This window comes from Anomaloglossus baeobatrachus, chromosome 6 (genome assembly GCF_048569485.1).
Source record: "Anomaloglossus baeobatrachus isolate aAnoBae1 chromosome 6, aAnoBae1.hap1, whole genome shotgun sequence".
Lineage (NCBI taxonomy): Eukaryota > Metazoa > Chordata > Amphibia > Anura > Aromobatidae > Anomaloglossus > Anomaloglossus baeobatrachus.
Genome location: NC_134358.1, coordinates 520,461,686 through 520,482,741, shown reverse-complemented (window position 1 = coordinate 520,482,741; position 21,056 = coordinate 520,461,686). Strand labels below are relative to the sequence as shown.

The 21,056-nt window shown below is 45.6% G+C and overlaps 1 protein-coding gene across 10 annotated transcripts in view; it reads left to right on the top strand.

Moving 5' to 3' along the window:
- The window catches only part of CCDC7 (coiled-coil domain containing 7), a 146,466-nt gene that overhangs the window by 32,670 nt on the left and 92,740 nt on the right, over positions 1-21,056 (top strand). For 8 of the 10 annotated variants that reach the window (XR_012724576.1, XR_012724575.1, XR_012724574.1 and 5 more), the window contains exons 2-6: positions 2,971-3,247; positions 7,099-7,167; positions 12,726-12,806; positions 15,041-15,061; positions 18,185-18,217. Coding sequence is in view for 7 of the 10 variants with exons in the window: in XM_075316778.1 (XP_075172893.1) it covers positions 2,984-3,247; positions 7,099-7,167; positions 12,726-12,806; positions 15,041-15,061; positions 18,185-18,217 (468 nt within the window). In the remaining 3 variants the exon portion in view is untranslated. The remainder of the gene's footprint in view (positions 1-2,970; positions 3,248-7,098; positions 7,168-12,725; positions 12,807-15,040; positions 15,062-18,184; positions 18,218-21,056) is intronic. The other 2 variants (XM_075316781.1, XM_075316779.1) reach the window with 2 other exon arrangements.

Genomic DNA, 21,056 nt, shown 5'->3' with positions numbered 1-21,056 from the left:
AACACATGTCAACTCATGTTGACACGACTCCATTGCAAATGCATTGAAATCAAAACGCATTTGCACTGGATCCGTTTTTGCGTTAATAAAATGTTTAGGACGCATGTTAAAAAATCCTAGTGTGAAGGAAGCCTAAGAAAAATTCTGATGGCACATTCTATCTTATTAAGCCTCTGCCCATAAATTATAGGTTTTTGTTTATCCAAAAAGAGGCATTAGTTTGCTAGAGATCCAACAAAAATGAGGTCGCCTTGCTGCTGGCTGTTGGCCTCACATACAATCTGGCCATTTTTGTGTGCTAAGTATCTCAATTTTTCCATGTTTTTCATAGCAGTAATTCATGTCTATATTCCCATATTCATTGTTACACATATCTTAGCACTACAGAGTGCAACTGTCTCCTTTTTGTTACTAAAACTGTGAATTAGACGTGAACCAGTGTAAGTGTAAACTATAACTGGCAACTGAAGCTAGAGGATTACATAGGGAGTAGCCCTGCCCAATGCTCAGAGTAGAGAGCTAATAAAACAAAAGACTTTAGGAGTTAACCCACAAGTTCCCTGTTTGGATAATCCATAAGGGGTACTTTGCACACTACGACATCGCAGGTGCGATGTCGGTGGGGTCAAATCGAAAGTGACGCACATCCGGCGTCGCTGTCGACATCGGAGTATGTGAATCCTTTTTACTATGATTAACGAGCGCAAAAGTGTTGAAATCGTATGATCGGTGTAGCGTCGGTCATTTCCATAATTTCGGAAGGACCGATGTTACGATGTAGTTCCTTGTTCCTGCGGCAGCATACATCGCTGTGTGTGAAGCCGCAGGAGCGAGGAACATCGCCTTACCAGCGTCCCAGCTGCAATGAGGAAGGAAGGAGGTGGGCGGGATGTTTACGTCCTGCTCATCTCCGCCCCTCCGCTTCTATTGGCCGCCTGCCGTGTGACGTCACTGTGACACCGCACGACCCGCCCCCTTAGGAAGGAGGCGGGTCGCCGGCCAGAGCGACGTCGCAGGGCAAGTACAGTGCCTACAAGTAGTATTCAACCCCCTGCAGATTTAGCAGGTTTACACATTCTGAATTAACTTGGCATTGTAACATTTGGACTGTAGATCAGCCTGGAAGTGTGAAATGCACTGCAGCAAAAAAGAATGTTATTTCTTTTTTTCTTTTTGAATTTGAATTAATTAATTAATTTGAATTTAATTTTTTTTAAATTGTGAAAAGTTTATTCAGAGGGTCATTTATTATTTAACCCCTCAAACCACAAGAATTCTGTTTGGTTCCCCTAAAGTATTAAGAAGTATTTAAGGCACAAAGAACAATGAGCTTCACATGTTTGGATTAATTATCTCTTTTTCCAGCCTTTTCTGACTAATTAAGACCCTCCCCAAACTTGTGAACAGCACTCATACTTGGTCAACATGGGAAAGACAAAGGAGCATTCCAAGGCCATCAGAGACAAGATCGTGGAGGGTCACAAGGCTGGCAAGGGGTACAAAACCCTTTCCAAGGAGTTGGGCCTACCTGTCTCCACTGTTGGGAGCATCATCCGGAAGTGGAAGGCTTATGGAACTACTGTTAGCCTTCCACGGCCTGGACTGCCTTTGAAAGTTTCCACCTGTGCCGAAGCCAGGCTTGTCCGAAGAGTCAAGGCTAACCCAAGGACAACAAGGAAGGAGCTCCGGGAAGATCTCATGGCAGTGGGGACATTGGTTTCAGTCAATACCATAAGTAACGTACTCCACCGCAATGGTCTCCGTTCCAGACGAGCCCGTAAGGTACCTTTACTTTCAAAGTGTCATGTCAAGGCTCGTCTACAGTTTGCTCATGATCACTTGGAGGACTCTGAGACAGACTGGTTCAAGGTTCTCTGGTCTGATGAGACCAAGATCGAGATCTTTGGTGCAAACCACACACGTGACGTTTGGAGACTGGATGGCACTGCATACGACCCCAAGAATACCTTCCCTACAGTCAAGCATGGTGGTGGCAGCATCATGCTGTGGGGCTGTTTCTCAGCCAAGGGGCCTGGCCATCTGGTCCGCATCCATGGGAAGATGGATAGCACGGCCTACCTGGAGATTTTGGCCAAGAACCTCCGCTCCTCCATCAAGGATCTTAAGATGGGTCGTCATTTCATCTTCCAACAAGACAACGACCCAAAGCACACAGCCAAGAAAACCAAGGCCTGGTTCAAGAGGGAAAAAATCAAGGTGTTGCAGTGGCCTAGTCAGTCTCCTGACCTTAACCCAATTGAAAAATTGTGTAAGGAGCTCAAGATTAAAGTCCACATGAGACACCCAAAGAACCTAGATAACTTGGAGAAGATCTGCATGGAGGAGTGGGCCAAGATAACGCCAGAGACCTGTGTCGGCCTGATCAGGTCTTATAAAAGACGATTATTAGCTGTAATTGCAAACAAGGGTTATTCCACAAAATATTAAACCTAGGGGTTGAATAATAATTGACCCACACTTTTATGTTGAAAATTTATTAAAATTTAACTGAGCACCATAACTTGTTGGTTTGTAAGATTTATGCATCTGTTAATAAATCCTGCTCTTGTTTGAAGTTTGCAGGCTCTAACTTATTTGCATCTTATCAAACCTGCTAAATCTGCAGGGGGTTGAAGACTACTTGTAGGCACTGTAAGTACGTGTGAAGCTGCCGTAGTGATAATGTTCGCTACGGCAGCTATCACAAGATATCGCAGCTGCGACGGGGGCGGGGACTATCGCGCTCGGCATCGCTACCATCGGCTTGCGATGTCGTAATGTGCAAAGTACCCCTTAGTCCCAGAATGCAAAACAGAACTGCTCCATTGTCGCTCCGCATTGCCCTCTGCCTAGCGACAGGAGCAGAAGTGGAAAGCACAGTTATGGATGTTACAGATTCCTAGACGTTTTTGCTCAGCTTCACAATCTTTGATGACTTTAATTGAGTTAATATCATTTTTCTTTCCTCAGCTCAGCTACAGTCATGGCTACTGCTGCAATTGTCAAAACTCCGAACACCACAAGACCAAAACCATCATTTACTCCAAGGAAAACTACACACCTCACTCCCATAAAGAGAAAAATATTTAAAACTGCAGCTGAGGAATATCTCCCTATGGAGTTACAACCTCCACCGGAGGCTGAGTCTGTCCTAAAATATGCCATTTCTCTGACCGGGTCTGGATGGATGGGTAACTTTGATAACTCTGTGAATGAAATGCGGCAGATCTGCAAAAACCTTGATGAGGTGAGTACAAGGTGACTATACATGGAGAGAGTTTTCACGCGGTATAATACGAGTTCTCAGATATGATACATATGATGATTTGGCCATATGGGAAGATTTGCCTATAATCCACATTTTTTCACTCCCGGAGACATTGGATTTTAAAAAGGCATACATAGAAATATCCATGAAATGATATGACAGATTTTTTTATGTGGCCTAATAAAATGGAGGATCAGTTGTAAGAATAGAAAAAAAGTGGTTCATATATCAATGTTCAAAATGGGTCAACTATTGGCAACACTACACAGAAGGACCTTGAAGGACAGAAGGACCTTGTGCTTGATTCCCTCTTCATCCCCTTTCCATAATCCTTGGGGAATTTCCTGAAATCTAACTTCTGAGAACCTGGTTGTTCCTAATAATGAAGAGACTGGAATGCCTTCAGTTTTTCTTCAGGGCCACACCACTGAAAGTGATTTTCCACAGAATTTCAGCACGCGAACCATTTATATGTACATGTAGCTCTTTCAAAGACCTTTACATCTCCAGTTTACTCCTCCACTACTACTGATAAATCAGAATTAGAATTGATATACAAATGAGGCTGAACAGCTATGGTAGATTTGAAGCCTTTGTCACTCCAGCTCTATTACCTGCCCTCCGCAGCTCCTCCTGCTTGACTGACAGCTTCTATGGTGTGTAAATTCAGGCGACGATGTTGTCATTCAAGCACGATGAGTGTAGCAGACTGGCCATGTAAATATATGGCTGGACTTGTCTTGGAAAGAGTTACTTGTGTATATGAATAGTTTAGGATGTAAAATCTTGCTGACAGATTCCCTTTAAGCGTTGGGTGCGCTGCAGTAGGATGAAAGAGGATTTAGTCTCCCCAGTTCTTAACTAGACGTTGGTTTCTTCATTCTAAGATGGGAGACCTATATCTATCAGGAAGTGATGGCATATGCTAACAATATGTTATTCTATATGGTTAGAAAAACTTTTTAGAAATGTATATCATCTTATATCTCTGGGATAATCATCACTTTATGGTTGGTGGAGCTCTAAATCTAAGGTTCTTCTGTTATGCACACATGGGACAATAGTGATTTTCTCCAACTACTGCAACTGACCCATTTGGTTCTTGTAAAGATTAAAGTTCCTAGCTGCACAGACCTTTGTAGCACCTGTGTGGGCTGGAATAACCCTAACCGTAAAACTAGGGGACGACAACTTAGACTTGTGAAGAAAAAGACATGGATCGCACATCCCAAAAATACAATGATCTAAAGCCGCTAGGCCAAAAATTAAATAGAACATGAGGTTCTTTTGTTACCATTCTGATCAAATTGTATTAAACCCACTGCCACGTCACGGCAAACCTCTTGAGTGGGTCCCTAACCTGACCTTTTTGTGTGGCACCGTGCACTAACCACCGCCGCAGCGACAAAGCGCCAGCAGGGCGGGCGACCTGGTGCCTCACAGCACCCATGCTGCAAGGCAAAGCCCCCAAGGCTCCAGGCCGCGCCGCCCCACCGACACCACACCACCACAACAGCAGCCACCACACAGCACCAGCACACAGTGAGAGGAGCTGTGCACTCACCTCCCACTGGCTCCCATATGTGAACTGGGAGCAAAAAGAAGGCTGGAGACTGCAAGAGGGGTCAGATCATAAGATCTTCTAGTCCTCCTGTCAAGAAGTCTTAGGGTATGTGCATATGGAGTTTTTTGAGGAGACTTTTGGGGCGGTAAAATAACGGCAAAGAGAGAAACCTAATACTAAATCATGTATCCGGCCGCGGACCAGATACTATGGACAAGTGGACAGGCGTCCTATCAGATTGGTATTGCCCTAAGGCCACTTCATACATAACGAGATCGTGAACGAGATCGTTGCTACGTCACAGTTTCTGTGACGCAACAACGACTTCACTAGCGATCTCGTCATGTTTGACACGAACCAACAATCCGCCCCCTGCTGTGAAATCGTTGGTTGATGCTGAACAGCCTGGGCCATTTTTGGCTCATTGGAGTCCTGCTGGGCAGGATGGATCTGTATGTTTGACACCTAGCTAACGATTTCGTTAACGACCTAGATGAGTGATTCGAGATCGGAATCGTTACCACAGCTGTTGTGTGACAGTGTCCCGACGATGTACAAGATCGTTATACGAGTCGCATGCTCGTTCCTAAAGTCGGTGTGTGTGACACCTCACATACGATTTCACCAACGACTCAGCAACGATCCGGGAACTGTGACATAGTAGCGTTCTCGTTCACGATCTCCTTATGTGTGACTGGACCTCTACTCTGCCTATAAAAAGCTAATTAGCTTGTCTATAGTATCTGGTATACCTACCTTGCAAAAGTGGGGTCAGGAGCAGTTAGGAGTAGAGATAATTGCAGTTTCACTTTTAGCCAGGCAGAACAAGCTTGGACACGAGACAGAGCAGACGCACGGTGTGCAGCTCCCTGAAGGGAGGCTGTCAGGCCTTCAGGGAGGCAGAACAAAGCTGTCTGGATGTAACACCGAACAGACAGCACAACCAACTGGGGCCAGTTACACCTGGAGAGACGGGACCCGGCACTTGTAATCGTGGACTAAAAGGGGAGCAGTCGCCAGAGCACGGGTCTGAGCACAGAAGAGGTACAGAACCCCAGTTCGGGTGGCCGCGGCACGGTAGCAGGGAGGGAGCCTGGGAAGATGGGACAGATGTCCGACCCGTGAGAGGCCCAGGCTGTACGGGCCAGGACCGGGGGAGAGTACAGAGTTGTGCATGGAGGAGAAAGGCCACAGATTACCAAACCGGATCCAGCCTCTGACCTGACCGGGAAGCGACCGGAGTCTCTGATGGCGAGGACCAGCTCCCGGGGTGCGATGCCACCTGAGCCAGTAATTAAAGTGACTGGAACCTGCACCTGGTGACTCTGTGAGTAACTGCAGCCGCCCTGCTCTCCGGCGCTCCCGTGGACTGCCGCCCCCATTCTCACCAACCTCCTGGGGTACCCTGCTCCGGCTGTGGGGAGCGATACCATCCCGGATGCACAGAACACCTGCCCCGGAGAGAGACTGTGCAGCGATGGCTAGTTCCTGGCCACATACCGTGGGTTGTGCTGCGAAGCATCCCCGTTCCCCATCCAGTACTGCCTCTGGGAAAGGACAAGTCGCAAGAAGGGTTGGCGGCGGAGGAGGCCGAGACCCCAGTCACCACTGCAACCGGTGACACGCTTCCCAGGGGCCCGTCACCCTCCTTCAATCCCCATCTGTATTGGACACTTGTCCGTTTGTTTGTTGTCTGTTTTTCATGTAGCCGACGGGGTCACGGAACCGGGTCAGGCCAGTCACAGCTACCACAAGGAACCTCTGGCCCAGTGACGAGTACCCTAAGGCCCCGTGTTATGCTACAGATTCCCTTTAAAGCGTCTCCTGATGGAAAATGCTCCTAACTACATTGTCCTATCAAAAAGCTGCAAAAAACTAAAGGTAACCGAACTCTGAAGTGGTTAAAAGAAGTGACATAAGATGGAACATGTGGCTAGTGATGTCCTCTTGACATTATTGTGCACCACGTTCTTTTTAAAGGACGCTTTTTTAGGCCAATTCCACCTTTATAAGACACCATTTGCACCAACCCTTACCCTGCAAATGCTGGAAAAGAATTCACACGGAAATTACATTTTTATTTTGTGCATTTTACAATTAACCTAATAGAATTCTGTACGTTATTCATTCATAATCGATGCGCAATGCATTGGAGGACAACTCCTGTTATTTGATCAGTTTCTATTGTACACCATCATTTCTACATTTCAACCACCTTAGTAGTTGGGTTATTTTTTCATGTTTTCTTTCTTGTCTTTCTTGCTAGTACACTAAAGATTTGGAAAACGTGTATGAAAAAGGCAATGAAAAAGTTACTGCACAAACATCGTACATGGTAAGAACTTACTGTGTTTCTCGGAAACTTTCTTTTCCTTATGGAAGAATATATGCATGGATGCACAATAAAAAAATTGCCTCCAAGAACATGATTGGTTCAATTTAAAATGTTACCAGATTCATTACTTGTCATGGGGTGTGACGAGGAAACTTGAAACTTGGACTGGTTCCCCTAGCTGTCCCTGATCCCAAAGATACGTCTAGTGGTGACGATGTTTGGGCCACCTTCCTAACCCTATCTCCTGAATAGCCCTGGTCTATACCCCCCCTCCCCCACCCCTGTGAAGGGCCAGGACTGGAGTGGCTTATCCCACACAATAGACAGACAGGGAAAAACCAAAACTCATACTGCACACACACAGCGGTAAGACAACATGTCCTCAGGAGGAAATAAAGAATCAGGGAAGAAATAAACAAACATCGAGGATATTTCCACAACACAACAAATAACACACAGGAGATCACCAGAACAGGCTCACCACAGCACAAGGACTGGTATCTCAAATGAATCTATAATTGGCATGGGGGAACAGGCTCCACCATCTTTAAAAGGTGGAGATGGCGGTGATAGGTCTCCTGTAACCTGTGAGCAGCAAACCATAGACCAGACTCCTGCTTCACTGATCACTAATAGGCACACAACTGGTCGACGCCTGAGTCTGACTACAACTCAGAAGCACCAGGGAAACCATAGTGTGATATGTCAGACTCTGCAGTGTGAACAGGGTCAGAAGAACAGGTTATGGAATGGTGGTAAGTGTGTGTTTGTGTGTGTATAGCACAAGCGATCAGCACAAGTGATCAGACAATCGCAGCTAAGCAGTCCCCTAAGCAGACTATTAAGAACAGTAAAAAGTAAAAAAATAAGTTTTTAAAACACATTAAACTTCCAATTACTCCATAATTTTCACCATTAAAAATAAAGATAATAAATAATACACATATACTATCGTCGTGTTAAGAATAGTCCGATTCATCAAAATATAAAAATGATTAACCCAATTGGTATACACGGTAAACAAAAAAAATTCATGAACTCCAAAATTACATTGATGTAACAAGCGATCACGATCAAAAAGTCTTATCTATCCCAAAATGGTATCAATTGTCTCACCCTACAAAAAATCAGCCATCACACAGCCCTATTGACTGAAAAATGAAAACCTTACGGGTATTGAAATATGGCGAGACAACCCTCAAAATGTATTTTTTTTGCAAACTTTGAATTTTTTTTTCCCACTACTAAAATAATAAAAAACTGGACATGTTTGATATCACCATAATCATAGACAGAAAAATGTCACATTCCTCTGTGACAAACATAATGACTAGGGATGATCGAATACCTCAAATATTCGGCTTCGCGAATATTTGCCGAATAAATCGCCGCTATTCGACTATTTGCAAATATTCGATGCACAATGTAAGTCTATGGGAAACTCGAATAACAACTATTTGGAACTATTCGGGTTTCCCATAGACTTACATTGCGCATCGAATATTTGCATAGCGGCGACCTAATCGTCGGATATTCGCGAAGCCGAATATTTGGGGTATTCAATCATCCCTAATAATGACATAATGGTTATAACCCAGTTGTCAATTTAGTCACACATTTCTAGAGGGAATAACAGAAAAAAAAGAGAATGCGCAATGTAGAGTTCTAAGAAAAGATTTTCCAGAATTGTTATTTCACAAAGAATAGTATTATTTACTAAAGCAGACGTCAGGAGAGCTCTGTAATACTTTACCAATGTGTTACATTCGTGTAGAGGACTGAGCTCTAGAGCACGCTCCCTACACCTACATTGGGTATAGGTGGCTGTGTTACACAGCCGGCATCTGCCTCTAATGGGAGTGACCAGAGCTAACTCTGATCACTACTGTTTAGCTTCTAAATGCTGCTATCAGTCACTGACAGCAGAATTTAATGTACTCAATTCTTAAAGTGCAACATTTCAGGCAACAATTGCCTCCCCCCAATTTTTTCGACATGATTGTGAGGCGATTAATTAACTCATATAATAAGTGCTATAAAGAGAAAAAAAAATATCTGAAAATGGTTACAAAACCCAGCAGTTTTCCCAAAATCACAATTAAAATGTTGCAGTTCTGCCACGATTGCATAAAAAAGGAAACATTGCCACAATGTGATAACGGTGTCTAAAGCCGAATCTCTTTTGGCGCTCATTTGTTTTAAGTGAACCTGTCAGGTGCAATATGCACCTAAAACCACGAGCAGTTCTGGGTGCATATTGCTAGTTTCTCCCTAACTGTCCTTGTATACACTAGCATAGATAAAGAGATCTTTAGAAAAAGTATTTCTAAAGATCTTTTATCGTATGCTAATGAGCGAGGGCACTAGTCCCCTGGGCGTTTGTTCTCTGGCTATTCGGCTCCATTAGCATGTTAGTACACCCCTGTGGGCGTACTAAAATCCTAATGAATGCGCAGCGTCAGAGGATGATCTCACTCCCCTCTCCGTTGCCATCGCCGCCTGACGCTGGATTTCAGCTCAGTGTGCATGATCCTGGACTTTTGGTCATGCGCACTACTTCAGTTTGAAGCCAGGACTCGTACACCCGGCATCATAGTGAGCATGACGCAAACTCCGGGGACATGCGCACTGAGCCGAAATCCAGTTTCAGACGCAATGACAGCAGAGAAGTGAGTGAGATCATCCTCTGAGGCTGCGTATTCATTAGTATAATAGCACACCCAGAGGGACATACTAACATGCTAATGGGGCCGACTAGCCAAGGGAAGCAACACCCTTAGGACTAGTCCCTTTGCTTATTAGCATATAATGAAGGATCTTTAGAAATACTTTTTCTAAAGATCCCTTTATCTATGCTACTAGATACTCGTGGTTCTGGGTGCATATTGGACCTGACAAGTTCCCTTAAGGCTATGTGCCCACGCTGCGGATTTACCGCGGATTTTGCCGCGGATTTGCCGCGGATTTACCGCGAATTTGCCGAAAATCTGCAGCAGCGGCACTTCCAAGCCATTTCAATGGCATTTTGGAAATGCTGTGTCCATGCTGCGGATTTTTCCGCTGCGGATTTGCCGCGGATTTTGATGCGGAAAAATCTGCAGCATGTCAATTGTTTGTTGCGGATTTTGGTGCGGATTTGGGTATAGAATGGGAAAAAAAAATCCGCATCAAAATCCGCGGCAAATCCGCGGTAAATCCACGGCAAATCCGCGGGTGCGGATTTGCCGCGAAAGTCGCGGATTTTCAGGCAGAAAAGTCCGCAGGTACATTCTACCGTGGACACATAGCCTTAAAGGTAGGTTCACATGACTATATTTTCACCATCTTAGAAAAGCAATCCGATTATGCTAATCAGGGTATGATCTCAGTGGGATCTATTTTTCTTGGTGGTGGAGAATAAAAAAATAAGGGGTACTTTGCACGCTGCAATGTCGAGCGAGATAGTCCCCGCCCCCGTCGCAGCAGCGATATCTTGTGATTGCTGGCGTAGAGAACATTATCGCTACGCCAGCTACACATGCACTCACCTGCCCTGCGACGTCGCTCTGGCCGGCAATCCGCCTCCTTCCTAAGGGGGCGGGTCATGCGGCGTCACAGCGACGTCACACGGCAGGCGGCCAATAGCAGCAGAGGGGCGTAGATGAGCAGGATGTAAACATCCCGCCCATCTCCTTCCTTCCGCATTGCAGCCGGGACGCAGGTAAGATGTTCCTCGCTCTTGCGGCTTCACACACAGCGATGTGTGCTGCCGCAGGATCGAGGAACTACATCGTACCTGTCGCTGCACCGGCATTATGGAAATATCGGACCCTACACCGATGATACGATAACGACGCTTTTGCGCTCTTTAATCGTATCAAAAAGGATTTGCACACTACGATATCGCCTGCGACGCCGGATGTGCGTCACTTTCGATTTGACCTCACCGACATCGCACCTGCGATGTCGTAGTGTGCAAAGCCCGCCTAGGGTATGTGCGCACATTGCTTTTTACCTGCTTTTTACCTGCTTTTTTGCTGCTTTTTCTTCTGCGCTGTTTAATGCCAAAATGGATGTGTTCTTCTATTCAAGCAAAGTCTATGGGAATTTGGGTTTCTTGTTCACACTATGTTGTTCAAAATGCTGCCTTTTTGTGGCAGAACTTTGGTCAAAAACTCAGCTTTTCAAAGAAGCAACATGTCAATTGTTTTTGCCACTTGGGTTTTGCACTGCAAAGCTGAGTTTTTGACCAAAGTTCTGCCACAAAAAGGCAGCATTTTGAACAACATAGTGTGAACAAGAAACCCAAATTCCCATAGACTTTGCTTGAATAGAAGAACACATCCATTTTGGCATTAAACAGCGCAGAAGAAAAAGCAGCAAAAAAGCAGGTAAAAAGCAGGTAAAAAGCAACGTGCGCACATACCCTAAAGGCTACTTTACACACTGCGATATCGGTCCCGATATCGCTAGTGTGCGTACCCGCCCCCATCTGTTGCGCGACACGGGCATATCGCTGCCCGTGCCGCACAACATCGCCCAGAGCCGTCACACATACTTACCTGTCCGGCGACGTCGCTGTGACCGGCGAACCGCCTCCTTTCTAAGGGGGCGGTCCGTGCGGCGTCACAGCGACGTCACTGAACCGCCGCCCAATCGCAGCGGAGGGGCGGAGATGAGCGGGACGTAACATCCCGCCCACCTCCTTCCTTCCGCATAGCGGCCGGGAGGCAGGTAGGGAGACGTTCCTCGCTCCTGCGGCGTCACACGCAGCGATGTGTGATGCCGCAGGAACGAGGAACAACCTCGTTACTGCTGAAGTAACGATAATTGGGAATGGACCCCCGTGTCGCCGATTAGCGATTTTTCACTGTTTTGCAACGATGCAAAATCGCTAATCGATGTCACACGCAACGGCATCGCTAATGCGGCCGGATGTGCGTCACGAATTCCGTGACCCCAACGACTCCGCATTAGCGATGTCGTAGCGTGTAAAGCCCGCTTTAGTCTGTGAAAATCAGACCACAATTTAATGTCTTCCGATTGCAGTCTGATTATTTTCATGGACCCATAGGTTTCAATGGGCGAGTGCCAACCGATTCAAATTGGACATGTGCATTGCTTCATCGAATAACATGGTCCAAGTGCAATCCAATTTTTAGACGGATAGCACTTGGACCAAAAATACGGTCATCTGCAAGAGCCCTAACTATCCAAAAGGCATGTGTCACATAGATCTCTGTCCGTTCCTCCATAAAAAAAACTTGTTTTTTCTTCTGAATTTTCATCTGTATGTCAGTTTTTACATCTGTATGAAAAAAGTATAGCATCAGGTTTTTACAGCAACAATGTAATAAATACTAAAGGGGCAAAAACAGTCTTCTTTGGTAATAATTTCAATGAATCACTAAAAAAAACAGAGTAAATATGGATGGTAACCCATGTTTGATCCATATTTTTTGCACCCATTAACTTATATACAAGCCTACAGGGCGGAGGAACCATAGACAGAAATCAGTCTCAGCATAAAAACTTACATTACAATTGAATTGTGCTAAAGTTTTACATTCTATTATCAGGAGCCACAATTTTTCTCTTTCCTGTCCACGTGTGATTCTGCCACCAGGGAGCTGGACACTGCCATCAATGTAGAGCATAAAGTAAGAAAAAGTATCACCATTTAGACTAATTGTTCTAAACTGTAATACATTGGGATTTTCAATATAAAAGACCCAATAAACTACCGTATATAATGACTTCAAATATTTTATAAATCAGAAATTCCGCCATTGATCTATTGTCTCCTGTGCCTTAGTTTAACCCCAGACATTTGGTTTCTTATGGTTTAGTAAATTATATCATACTAGAAGGTGGCCCGATTCTACGCATCGGGTATTCTAGAATTTACGTATTGTGTAGCTAATGTATGATTTTTGTTATATATATATATATATATATATATATATATATAGGTTTAATCTTTTTTTTATTGAAAAATTATATATATAGATGTTGTGTGTAGTTGCCAAGTGTTTGTGTAGGGTGCTGTACATGTTCTGGGTGTTGTGTGGGTGTGGCGGGGGGTGAGAGCGGTGTTGTATGTGTGTTGCGCTGTGTGTTGCGTTGTTTGTGGAGCGCTGTGTGTCTCCAGTGTTGTCTGTGTGGGTGTGGGGTGCGTGTGTGTGTTTTGGGGGAGGTATGTTTTGTGCAATGTGTGTATTGTGCGGTATGTGCGTATATTTGTGTGTGCTGCGGTGTTTGTGTGTTGGGTGTTGTGTGTGTGCAGCGTTGTCTGTGTGTGTGGGTGTCTGTGTAGGGCGGTGTTTGTGGTTCCCAGTGTGTGTGTGTGTGGTGTGTTGTGCGGTGCATGTGTGGCGGTGTGTGTGTTTTGGGGGGAGGTGTGCACCCCCCATCGTGCTCCATCCCCCATGCTCCCATGCTACGCACCCCCCATCGTGCTCCATCCCCCATGCTGCACACCCCTGATCGTGCTCCATCCCCCATGCTGCGCACCCATCGTGCTCCATCCTTCATGCTGCGCACCCCCCATCGTGCTCCATCCCCCATGCTGCGCACCCCCCATCATGCTCCATCCCCCATGCTGCGCACTCCCCATCGTGCTCCATCCCCCATGCTGCGCACTCCCCATCGCGCTCCATCCCCCATGATGCGCACCCCCCATCGTGCTCCATCCCCCAGTCTGCGCACCCCCCATCGTGCTCCATCCCCCATGCTGCGCACTCCCCATCGTGCTCCATCTCCCATGCTGCGCACTCCCCATCGTGCTCCATCCCCCATGCTGCGCACCCCCCATCGTGCTCCATCCCCCATGCTGCGCACTCCCCATCGTGCTCCATCCCCCATGCTGCGCACCCCCTTCGTGCTCCATCCCCCATGCTGCGCACCCCCCATCGTGCTCCATCCCCCATGCTGCACACTCCCCATCGTGCTCCACAGTCACACATCAGACAGTATACACGCACACACCCGATCGCATACACGCACACACCCGATCGCATACACACACACACCCGATCGCATACACGCACACACCCGATCGCATACACCCGATCGCATACACGCACACACACACTGACAATATCGCACATTCGCGCTCCCAACATCCGGAGATACCACATGCTTCCGGCCATGTGATCTTCCGGCAGGTCCTGGAAGGTCACTGCACAGGGCACAGTATCGCCGCCGAGAAGTAAGCGATTTCGCCGGATGTTGTGAGTGTGTGGATGCGATCTGATGTGTGTGTGAGAGTGAGTGAGTGTGATCTGATGTGTGTGTGTGTCTGTTCTTATGTGTGTGTGTGTGTGTTCCGCCGCTGCAGGACCTTGATGCGCTCACCTGCTCCCGGTCGGCGTCTGGTGAGTATGATCGGGGGTCTTCTTTCTTCTGTCTTCTCTCTTCTGGGGGTGCCCCCTGCCTATAATGAAGTGTCTTGCAGTGTCTTTAACTCTTTCACCGCTGCATGACACTTCATTATTGACCGCACCGGTGTACGCTGGTAACCATGATATAGTTACCCGATGTTTATCATGGTTACCAGCGTACACCGGCTCGGTCACGTCCCAGCATCGCAAGGTTATGTCTGGGCTGGGGGAGTCGGGGCTTCGTTTGAATTCGGGGGGAAGGGGCGTGGCCGAGCGGTCGATGCGTGCGGAGTGTCGGGGCGAGCGGCCAATCCATGTGGGGGGCGGGGCCAGGCCGAGGCGAGCGGCCAATCCGTGGGGGTGGGCGGGGCCAGGCCAAGCCCGGCGGCCAATCCGAAAGTTGTCACTGTAAGGACACAATTTTGGAGCAAGACAGACAGACAGACAGAATAAGGTAATAATATATATAGATTTCTGTGGACTAATATTTTTGTCATTTATTTCTTATTCAGATTTTGGAATCCTTGTATCAGGTATGTCCATTAATATGCCTTGCACATGTTTAGAGAATGGCTTTCTATTGGACAAATCATTATATAGTCATGGCCGAACATGTTGGCACCCTTGAAATTGTTCCAGAAAATAGAGTACTTCTTTCAGAAAATTATTGTTATGTTGTAAATTATTGTTATTGTTTTGTTATACATGTATATTAACTTTGTGTGTATTGTAAGAACACAAAAAAAAACAGAGAAAAAAAGGTCAATTGGACATAATTTCACACAAAACCCCCAAAATGGGCAGAAGAAAATTGTTGGCACCTTTCCAAAATTATGGGAGAACAACAGGTGTGCGCAATATGAATATCACACCTGAAGCCAGATAAAAAGGGAGAAGTTGACTCAATATTTGCATTATGTGTCTTTGTGTCCCACACTAAGCATGGAGAACAGGAAGAGGAGAAGAGAACTGTCTGAAGACTTGAGAACCAAAATTGTTGTAAAACATCAACAATCTCAAGGTTACAAGTTCATCTGACGTAGACGACAGAGAAAAATTGATGAAAGATTGTAACGCAGGATAGTTTGGATGTTGAATATTCAGCCCAAATCAATTTCCAAAGAAATTCAAGCTGTCCTGTAGGCTCAGGGTGCATCAGTGTCAGTGCAAACTATCCGTCGACATTTGAATGAAATGAAATGCTATGGCAGCAGACCCAGGAGGACCTCACTGCTGACACAGAGACATAAAAAGCTAGATAGCAATTTGCCAAAATGTACGTGAGTAACCCAAAATCGTTCTGGGAAAGCATCTTAAGCCTGCTTTACACGTTGCAATATATCTTACAATCCGTCGTTGGGGTCAAGTTGTAAGTGACGCACATCCGGCATCGTTCGTGACGTATTTGCGTGTGGCACCTACGTGCGATCAAGATTGAACGCAAAAACAGTGATCGCAAACACATCGTATCTTTGTCTAGAATTGAACGTTTTGTTGCACGTACATAGTCAATTGAAACGTGTGACATCCCTCATACGATTTTGCAAATACAACTTTCAGGCCGGCTTCTCCCTTGCGAGTTTCTCGCAGTAGAGCAATGCGAGAAAATCTCGCATTGGAATCGGACACATGTTAGTGAATGATTTGGCTCGCATTTGCGATTTTTTTTTTTCCTTAGTCCAGATCGGACTGAGAAAAAAAATCGCAGCATGCTGCTTTTGTCGGTCGGTCACTATCTCTGTCCCTCTCTCTCTGTCCATCTCAGTCAGTCTACCCCCCTCTCTCATACTCACCCATCCCCGATCACCGGCGCGGCACTGTACGGCATTCACACTGCTCTGGCGGCTTCTCCTCTTTTGAAAAAGCCGGCCGCTCATTATTCAATCTCGTATTCCCTGCTTTCCCCGCCCACCGCCGCCTATGATTGGTTGCAGTCAGACACGCCCCCACGCTGAGTGACAGGTGTCTTACTGCACCCAATGACAGCAGCTGGTGGGAGTGTCTATACTGTGCAGTGAAATAAATAATTAAATAATTTAAAAAAACGGCGTGCGGTCCCCCCCAATTTTAAAACCAGCCAGGTAAAGCCATACGGCTGAAGGCTGGTATTCTCCGGATGGGGAGCTCCACGTTATGGGGAGCCCCCCAGCCTAACAATATCAGTCAGCAGCCGCCCAGAATTGCCGCATACATTATATGCGACAGTTCTGGGACTGTACCCGGCTCTTCCCAATTTGCCCTGGTGCGATGGCAATCGGGGTAATAAAGAGTTATTGGCAGCCCATAGCTGCCACTAAATCCTAGATTAATCATGTCAGGCGTCTCCCCGAGATACCTTCCATGATTAATCTGTAAGTTACAGAAAATAAACACACACAGCCGAAAAATCCTTTATTTGAAATAAAAAACACTAACAAATTCCCTCGTTCACCAATTTAATAAGCCCAGAAAAGCCCTCCATGTCCGGCGTAATCCAGGATGGTCCAGCGTCGCTTCCAGCTCTGCTGCATGAAGGTGACCGGAGCAGCAGAAGACACCGCCGCTCCTGTCACCTCCACGCGACAACTGAGGTGAGTAGCGTGATCAGCTGAGCTGTCACTGAGGTTACTCGCGGCCACCGCTGGATCCAGCGGTGGTCGCGGGTAACCTCAGTGACAGCTCAGCTGATCGCGCGGCTGTCTTCAGTTGCCGCTTGGAGGTGACCTACGTGCGATCTCATAAGATCCCATATGCAACCTGGGTGTGTCACATCGCAAATGTGATTGTACAACTAATTGCAACGTGTAAAGCAAGCTTTAAAGACAGATGAGACCAAGATAGAGCTTTTTGGTAAAGCACATCATTCTACTGTTTACTGAAAACTAAATGAGGCCTACAAAGAAAAGAACACAGGACCTACAGTCAAATATGGTGGAAACTCAAAGATGTTTTGATGTTGTAATGCTGCATCTGGCATTGGGTACCTTGACTGTGTGAAGGCATCATGAAATCTCAAGATTGAAACTTTTATGGTACAATGAAGTTCCCTGTGTCAGAGAGCTGGGTTTGCGTCATAAGTCATGAGTCTTCCTACAGAACAATGACCCCAAACATACTTCAAGAAGAATCCAGAATTGGATGGAAACAAAGCGCTGGAGAGTTCTGAAGTGGCAGCAATGAGTCCAGATCTTAATCCCATTGAACACCTGTGAAGAGATCTTAAAATTACTGGTGGGAGAAGACGCCTTCACATATGAGAGACCTGGAGCAGTTTACAAAAAAAAGTCCAAAACTCCAGGTGAGAGGAGTAAGAAGCTTGTTGATGGTTATAAGAAGCGACAGATTGAAGTTATTTATTCCAAAGCGTATGCAACCAAATATCAAGTTGAGGGTGCCAACAAAATTGTCCAGCCTGTTTTTGAAGTCTTGTGTGAAATTTTATCCAATTTGCCTTTTTTGTATTTCTTTTTTGTGTGGTTCCCGGACACACAAAGTAAATAAACATGTGTAAAACAAAATGTATAATTGCAATAATTTTCTGGGAGAAATGCTTCCTTTTCTGGAACAATTTCAAGGGTGCCAACAATTTTGCCCAGGACTGTATTTGGACATTTGCTATTCATGAGTTGGTGTAGATGCATTAGAAAATCTTCCATAATCCCGTTTTGTTATTGCAGGATTACCAGGAAGAGGCACAGCTTTTAGAAGAGGTGATAATTTTAATAATGAAAAACAATCTTCCCTTATTTTACTTGTACTCAGACATTTTTTTTATCTATATCTGATACACTGTAATTCTAAAAGCAAACAAACATTATTGAGGCCTCTTTCACACATTCGTGAAAATCACGCACGTTTTTCACGGACGTGTGAAAGGTGCGTAATGCTCTCCGTGAGCCGTGTTTATGGCACACGAGTGTTCTCCGTGATAACACATGGAGAACGGGAACTTTCTACTCACCTGTCCCTGGCGTTGCTGTCCGTGGTGCTGATCTACGGTCTCCGGTCCTGCCGACTCCCCGCTGCTGCTGCTTCCGGCCGCAGTAAAGTGAATATGCAATGAGCATAATGAGCGGCGGTCGGAAGCAAGTGACAGCAACGGCAGAGACAGGAGGGCTGGAGAAGGTGAGTAAAGTTGTTTTTTTTTTCTCATACACGTGTTTTCTCCGGCGCGAGTCACACGGAACACCTCCGTGTGGTCCGTTTGTGTTCCGTGTGGCACCCGTGATGCCGGAAAAAAATGGACATGTTGACATGTGGAGCACACAGGCACATGTATGCTCCACACGTACATACAGTCCATGGCGGAACATCCACGTGAGCGCAGACCCATTGATTTTAAAGGGTCTACGTGTGCCCGTGTCTCCGGTATGTGAGGAAAAGGACCAAAAACGTACCGGAGACAAGGACGTGTGAAAGAGGCATGAAAGAGTTCTCTTGTGAAAACAAGTTATTACCTATATACAGGATAGATGACAATTTACGGATTACTGGGGTTTGACTGCTGATACCTGAACAAGAAATTTCTATCCTTTAGGAGGGAGTAGCAGTGTGCATCCTTGACTAATGCTAGAGGTTATGGAGCAGCAGTTGGGCCACTCCTTTCTAATGATAATAAATATGCCCTGTGGGAGACAAAAATTCCCAGTTCTGCTGAATGGCACTGGTTCCAGTGATTGGATCTCCACCAATCAGTAAGTTAGCATCTATCATGAGGATAGGTGATAACTTGTTTTCACCAGAGAATCCCTTTAAGGAGTCATCCACTACATATATATTGATGACATATCTCATAAATAGGTCATCAATATCAGATTGGTGGAGGTCCAACATCTCGCACCCCCACAGGTCACCTTTAATTAGCTGCAATGCTTGGCATTAGGATGTGTTCTGCTCTGTACATTATTTACCATCCACCTGCTGCCGAAGTTGACAGCAACTGATGAGTTAGGGTGCCGGATCCCCTCCGATATGATATTGATCAGAGTATTGGACTACCTCGTTGTCTAAAGATAACAAAAAACTATCAGAATGCTTTCAAATAGTAAAATAATTACACCTCACTTTACCAGTTGGGACACTTCCGTGGTTCCCATATGGTCTCTTTACTTTTTGTATATGATGGATGCAAATAATCATTGGACACAGCTGTGAACAACATGTCATACTGACATATTATAGCTAGTAATTGGCTATGGTGGTCATATGTCTTTCTTGACTGAGAAAGAATTAGGGAGTCTATCTCTGTACTTTTGTAAACGTGACCGAGGCAGACGTTATGGGCAAGTGCTGCATTTTCGGAGCCCTGACATGCTACAGAAAATTGTTTTGTGTGACTGTGGTGGGCACAACCCATTTTTGCTGTTATCTCTAGGTCGGAGACCTCCATCTTGTCCTCTGCTGCACATAGTGCAGTACCACTTCCTCTTGCATTCACATTAAAGAGTCCAAACCAGATTTTAAAAACTTCAATTTCTTTGTATTCAAGTGAACTCAAGTACGAGATATCGCAAGTAATTTATAGTCCAGTTTCTACTCTAACATAGACCGGCTCTCCCAGGAGGGTTACAGACATGATATTATTGTCTTCTACAGAGGCTGCCACGGAATGAGGGGAGTCTGGTGGACACAGGTCTACGTATTTCACTCTGACTATAATAACCTCAGCACTGCTATGCTACTTTCCAAGGACTGCTGTTAGAGGAGTTGTCTGCATGCCACTATCCTTCAGCAGGGCATCCAATTTTCACTAAGTTCCTCTTTTTCTGCTGGCCTGACTTTGTAGCCGCACTTTTTCACAAGCTTGTCGGGTAGGCGTCCCCCTTTTGTTCAGTTCACCTTTGGAGAGTTCATCTGCATTCCAAGCATGAACTGCTCTTCCACCTTCTTTACATGTCTTCTCTCTCTTGATTCTACTACACAAGAACCCTAATCAGGAAACTACTTTTTCCCATATATCCACTTACTCCACCTTACTATGGGCCGGCTCTGTAGTTAACCCTGGAATAACTGTCCCTTTCCCTGCTGTCTGTTGTTAAAAAGACCTAAACCCTCACTCAGTACTATACAGGAGTGAACAGGAGAACAGTGACCTTTTTTGACCATTGGCAGTACTGCAGCCATGGAGATTCACACAGTACAGTACCTCAATTGTAAAAGGCACATATTACACATTTGTAATAAAACCATTGATGACTTCAGGGGGGCACACAACTGTAGGCTCATCCTCTTACATACCTCCCCTCTTTAAACATGGTCGTCCCTGACCATGTGTCAACCTAGAAGGCATCAAACAATAAAGCAATATAAAATCAACATCGACTCTTTACTTTTCTGGAACATCAATGTTTTCTTTCTTCGGGTTGTCATTAGGTTGGAACCATGGAACAAGTTGTCCATGTCTATTTTTAACAGTGGCCCACAGGAGTGAACATGAGAACAGTGACCTCTTGTGGCCATTGGGAGTATTGTGTCCATGGAGATTCAAACGTTCCAGTAACGCAATATTAAAAGGCCCATATTACACATTTCTGATAAGACTATTGATGC